At 38.5% G+C, this 6,409-nt stretch overlaps 1 protein-coding gene across 1 annotated transcript; it reads left to right on the top strand.

Moving 5' to 3' along the window:
- The first annotated feature begins 1,063 nt into the window (after positions 1-1,063).
- Positions 1,064-5,937, top strand: btg1 (B-cell translocation gene 1, anti-proliferative). The gene is made up of 2 exons (XM_067391897.1): positions 1,064-1,453; positions 4,799-5,937. Exons 1-2 carry the CDS (start codon positions 1,309-1,311, stop codon positions 5,200-5,202), a joined length of 549 nt encoding a protein of 182 aa, XP_067247998.1. The 5' UTR covers positions 1,064-1,308; the 3' UTR covers positions 5,203-5,937.
- Positions 5,938-6,409: the final 472 nt, after the last annotated feature.

Raw genomic sequence — 6,409 nt, 5'->3', positions numbered from 1 at the left:
TCCATAACCTAATTACACAGTCTGGCATACATTCATTATTGATATTATATATTTTTGTGCTCTTTGAAGATGAAGTAAATAGCTTAGACAACATATTTTACTATTTTCCATCACTGCCAGAAATGTTTAAAAGGTACATGTGTGTGAATGTACACACACACACATATACCCAGGTGAAAAAAGTGCTCTATTTTCGCACACTAATTTTGTACTTAATATGCTAAAAATTCTTCTTTAGTACTTCTTAAGAACATCTAAGTGTACTGCTATTTTGAGACAGTATGAAATATGAACTAAAATGTGCTTTTAATATACTATCTCTGTATTTGAAAAATATATTTAGTTACCACTTGTAGTACACTATAGGTTCAAATGCACTATTAGTGGTATCTAAATACATGGTATATTAAAAGCACATTTTAGTTCATAGTTCATGGTGACACAACTAAGATTTGTGTTCAAACAGAACTATGGAAGCCAGTTTCTGCCTTAAGTGAAAAAGAAATAAAGTCATTGTGACTTTATATCTCACAATAGGACTTTATATATTATTTTAAACCTTATCTGACAATTGCATTTTTGATTTTATCTACGAGGCAGAAATAGACTTCCTTAAAAACACCTACTGGTCATAAAACTTGTGGTTGTGTAGGATGTATGTGTCAGTTTTAAAAGACACAAGTGTACTAAACATTGGGTCTTCCCCTTAAAGTGAGTGGGAAATTCCAAATATCAATGCAGAAGTTATTAGCTACTGAATGCTAAAGCATGCCTATATCTGACAGCCGGAGCCATTATGTTTACCAATTTTATACATGAAATTATATGTCTGTATACATACATAGCCTATGTCTGTTATGTTGTGGTTCAGAGGAAGGGGTTAAAAGCCGCCATCCATCCCTTTTTTCACATGCTCTGTTTATTTCTAGAGTTGTGACGCAATGAGCCCACTCCTCCACGCATACATCACCTCGTCTAAGCGCGGTGATTGGCTCGTTGTTGTTGCTGTTGCTGCTGGTGGCGGCGGTGGGGGCATTACATAAGCGCTGCTCTCTTTCATTACGATCTACTCTGCTGGAAGACCGTGACGGAGGAGGGTGGCGCCCACCTCTATGTGTTTATTCGGACAAAACAACCGAAGTCGAAGCACTGTACCGTCCTGGAACACGTAGTACTCTCCGATTTTTTCCTTCCTCGACAAATAAATGCTCAGCATAGGCATCAGAGAAATAAAACACTCGAAAAACAAGGATCATTTTGCAAACGGAAACAAAAGCGCCTTGGCCATACAGCGCACGGAGCCTCTCAATGCATACCCTCTGTGCCCGAGGAACGATGAAGCCAGAGATAAACGCCGCCGTCGGGTTTCTGTCGAGATTCCTGCGGATTAAAGGACATGTGAACGACAGACAGCTCCAGACATTCAACCAGACCCTACAGGACATCCTGGCAGGTAAGTATCAGTCATTACACACGGATATGAACTTTATTGTATCCACTTTATATTCATGAGGCGTTTGTTTGTGAAAAATGCGAAAAACATCGATCTCTTTGTTTATGAGTTAATTTATGTGCTTGGCCACATAAGCGGAAGCGCGCGGACGCGTTGCGCACGAACGTAAACCGCTCGACACAAACAGAGACACAAGAAAAAAGGACAAAAGGTATACATGTTTATAAATGGGTTTGTGTATATATAGATATCGCAATTAATAGCTCAGTTTATCGGCGAACTATTTGTGTTGTTCATAAAATGGATGGTTTCTTTGGACATCATGTGGCAAGCCGAATTAACACATAATCCATTAAAAATAATGGATATCAGTTTTTGTAAAAAATTCCGTATCACTATAAAGCAATAAATAGTAAATAGTATCTCACTAGTAAGTACTAAAATATCGTCTAGTATGCTTTTCATTTGTAACTATTCATTCATAATTATCCCAGTAGTGACTAATATGCATTTATTAACTCGGAATTACTAGTTTATTACATACAGTATCTATTTGAATGCTACTAGACACTATCCCAATCGTAACAAGTGATTATTCAGTTGTTATTGGTAACAAACTAGATTTGTGTCATTCAGTTTTATGGGGAATCTTTGCTAGTTAAGTTTACTAGTGTGATTGAGGAAAAAGTGCTTATAAATATCGGGTTACTGGGTAGTAGTTAAAATATATATATATATATAAAATGAGATACCAATTCTTTTTAAGGGATAAACGTTAAAATGGCTTGCCATATGGTGTTGGCAGTAAATTACGTAATGCACAGCAAGACTGAACATATCGAATGTAGGGTTGATGTTTCATCTCTTTTGCACACTAGTGATAGTGCATATAACACACACTGTTCCTGTGTTTCGTTATAATAAACGTAGGTACACAGTGTAGAGCGTACTAACAATGACCGCAACAAATTGAATAGCCAATTTCTTCTGTTTTGTGTTCAAATGTAAATTTTATTTAAAAATAGTTTTAATTGCATTACAATTATTTACATTTATGTTAGTTTTCCTAACCAAATATTTAATTATATGAAAGAAAAAAGGAGTAAAGACAGAAAGACATTGTTTATTGTTAGCCATAAAATAATATTTTTTCTTTTAAGATTGTTGTCTTATCCTCATTTTTTTTTTTTTTTTTTTACCACCATCATTCACCCATCATTTTCCATTTAAGTATTATAAAATCCTCATTTTATTTTTGTTAGGAACAGGCAGTCACTAAACGCTGTTTAAGTAAACAAATGATGTTGTGGCCCCAGTCAGACAAAATGGCCGTCGATGGAGGAAGGGAGGGGGGCTAGTTTCACATCACATATTACTGTTGCACAGGACATTATAATGTTTAGTTTTTCTCTTTCCTTCCCTTCTCGGCTGTCTCAACCCAGCATATGTCCACACAATGGAACAAAGCCTCCTCATAATCCCCATAGGGTAGAAAAGTGGGTTAGTTTCTTCTCCAATGTGTGTATAAAAAAGGATTGCCAGATTGAAAACACAGGTGTTGTGTAAGATGTATCTGAAAATCTGTTTCTGCTTCCTGTTTGCTAATCACATCACTAAATACACGTTCGTCATGGCTTTGTCCTAATTCCCAACCTTACAGCAAGCCTTGTTTCACAAGTAACTCCCTAATACAGCCACCACACAGTCCAAATGAATGTGTAGTACGAGCATTGTTAACATTTGGGCTCCGTCCAGAGCTGTGAGTGGGTTGATTTGCATTGATCATTGTGCACAAGGCTTTTAGGAGAATGGGACGGCACGTCACAGACAGCACACAGGCGGCATTATCTAACCCAAGTCTACAGGTGGCCTGCGGGGGCCTGGCTTATTTCAGAGCCGCACAAAGAGGCTTGAGACCCATCCCTCTGTCTCCTGTTCTCCACCTGTCACCCAATACACCGAGCCAGAAGGGAAAGAAAGAGCAACTGCGAGAAATCTTTTTTAAAAATTAGTCATTTGTTTAGGTTGTAACTTTGCACATTACAAATCATGATGTTATGTTTACTGTAATTTCTGAACATAATATTATATTATACATTGAATTGGCTCAAAAGATATGGACAAAAACATCATCTGCTAGCAAAAAGCAAAGCTGATCCTTTTGAAACCGTGATATTTGATGAAATCAGGTTGCCTAAATGGGACACTTTGTCTTTAAGAGGAGGGTCCACCCCCCCACCCCTCAGCTGCTCTGCCAGGACTTCAGCCTTTTGCTCTCGTTGTGTTTGAAGACTTTGTGACTCACAGGCCAAAAGGGGATTGTGCAATCAAATGGCTCTCTCTTTCTCCGTCACGTAGGCCTTGAACACAGATGGTTAATGGTTGTTTATCTGTGTTCTACCAACGATTATTTCACACTGTGAAAAACATCCTCTCTATACTCTCGCCCCGTTTTTGCTGCTACATTCGCTGCCTAACAAGGCCAAGCTATTATATTGCAGAATTCATGTTTTTTAATACAGTGTTTGATTTATTATGTGTAGGGAGAAGTATTATTCCACAATAACCAAGTTGATTTTCTATTTGTTTCTAAATGTAAATGAAGTCCTTTTACATATATGTAATATTTGTTTTCTTTTGTTGAACAAAAACAAACAAGTGTACAAACGTTTGCATATGAATATACAATTTAGAGAAAAACAAAAAAAAAATAACCGTTAACCGTTGTCTTAGTGTCTACTAAGCTAAGGGATGCACAGTACATTAGGATTATATTGGTTTTCGGACTATATTAGTAATAATACCTAAATATTATCGGCTGATAATGGATATTTAAAAATGCATGTTCATTTCCACCGAAAATTATATGTAGCGCTCGCTTAAAATTAATAATAGTGTTCTTTATTAGCACTAATTATTTATTTTTATAGAATATCTCATTATAAATAATTTACATTTATCACACAAAAACAATTAATATCAAATTATCGGCCGGAGTTTTGATATTCATCCCCAACAGAATTGAATGAATAATATGTGATAATAGTGTTCTTCAATAATACTAATAATTTAATAAACATAATTTTAAACGGACATTAAAATAAATATTCATCATTAATAATATTTATAATTTAAAGCTATTCAATTAAATTGATTGAATGTTTGTTTTAGACAGACTAATTGAATTATAATAATGGCCATGACTTATTGGACATGTCTGTACATGCCTAACTGCGTTGAATAAATAATTTGCAAATTCCACATAACAAATCATAAACAACATTCATTATTATTTGTAATTTTTTTTGTTCATTTTGTTCACTGCCTCACTTTTCTCTCCTACAGAGCAATACAAGCACCACTGGTTCCCAGATCGTCCCAACAAGGGTTCTGGTTATCGCTGCATACGTATCAACCATAAGATGGACCCTCTGGTAGGACAGGCAGGTCAGCGCATTGGCCTGAGCATCCAGCAACTCTACCTGCTGCTTCCTAGCGAGCTCACATTGTGGGTCGATCCATTTGAGGTGTCCTACCGCATCGGAGAGGACGGTTCAATCTGCGTGCTCTACGAATCCCACCCAAGCGCCAACGGAAACCCCAACGTTACCACTGGAAACGGCAACCCCACCTCTTCTGTCGCCCAGGTATCCCCCATGGTGGACAGTCACATCAGCTGCAAGGAGGAACTACTGGTTTTGGGTCGTACCAGCCCCGCTAAACCCTACATGATGACTGTGTCCAGCTAAACGGGTCACAGAAATCATTTTTAAGAAAAAAAGAGAGAAAGGAGGAGAAGAAGAAGAAAAAAAAAAAACAGGATGTGTCCTATCGTCCAGGTGATGGAAACCTCGTAGGTTTAATTTTCACTCGTTTGGTTGTCTGTTCTGTTATTGTGTTGGATCTACCAGAGGCTTGACCCTGGGGCAGCTAATGAAGACCTGAAACATCGCCCGTCCCCCCAGCTCACTGGCTCACTCCCACGACGGCGGTCCTGGGGGGGCTTTTTCTGCCATCGTCTGTCGATGTTGACTTTGCACTTTCGCTTTCACCGTTTATGTTATCGCATAAACACAAACTCCCTCTAAAATGCTTAGGAATCCTGTTTCAACATCTCTCCGTTCGCCGTCGAGCTGAAGCCCAGACCTTCGGGAAGCCATGCCAGACCTGAGTAGCCGCTACGAGCCTCTTTTTTGCTAAAAACCTCACTTTTTTGGACCACAAAGCGGTACTTTTGTCTCTTTTCTCAGTGTCTGGTACACAACCGGGGCTCCTTTTGGGCTTCAGGTCGACGTGAACAGGTTTCAAACAACCTCCATCCTGTACACTGCCGCGATGGAATACCTGTGTCATACTGTTACCCACTCTAGCCGTCAATGGCACTGTGATACAAAGGTTCTCATGCTTGTAGCTTTTTCTAGGGGCTCCCTCCTGGATGAATGTAATTTCTAACAACAAAGAGAAAAAAAAAAACTCAAGAAAAATCCAACAATGACAAAACATTTGATTTATTTAATCCCCTCGTCATACCAAAATGAAAGATGTAGCAAAGTTTGTTTTTGTTTGTTTTGTTTTTTTGACTTGGAGCAGATGTAGTCATATAATCTGCCTGATTTAGAAAGGACGTTGAATGCACTTTGACATTTTAGACTGTGTGGGATGACGTTTCGATTCGACCCAGCTGCATTCCATCGCGTACCTCCTCATTCATTTGTCGTAAATTGCTTTCTCTGCTGACGTGGTTGCAATATTTTCAAAGCTGAGAGAGGCATTTCAATCCCAGGTTGTTCTCTCTAGCCATTTTTATCCTTTCGATTGACTGATTCAGGCTGTTAGAGATTAGTCGTCCATCTCTAGGACTTTATTTACGGCCAGTACGTGGCTAACAGACCGGCAAGAAAGGGCGTCAAAAAACGGACCAATGTTTCCATCTCCTCGCAGAATCACAGGGCCAGT

This window comes from Chanodichthys erythropterus, chromosome 8 (genome assembly GCF_024489055.1).
Source record: "Chanodichthys erythropterus isolate Z2021 chromosome 8, ASM2448905v1, whole genome shotgun sequence".
Classification (NCBI taxonomy): Eukaryota; Metazoa; Chordata; class Actinopteri; order Cypriniformes; family Xenocyprididae; genus Chanodichthys; species Chanodichthys erythropterus.
Note: the sequence above shows the minus strand (reverse complement) of the source record. Positions and strands in the feature narration are given on the sequence as shown.

Coding starts and splice junctions, on each gene's coding strand:
- btg1 (XM_067391897.1), top strand. CDS start 1,309: ATGCATACCCTCTGTGCCCGAGGAACGATGAAGCCAGAGATAAACGCC. Junction 1,454..4,798: donor CCTACAGGACATCCTGGCAG/GTAAGTATCAGT, acceptor TCTCTCCTACAG/AGCAATACAAGCACCACTGG.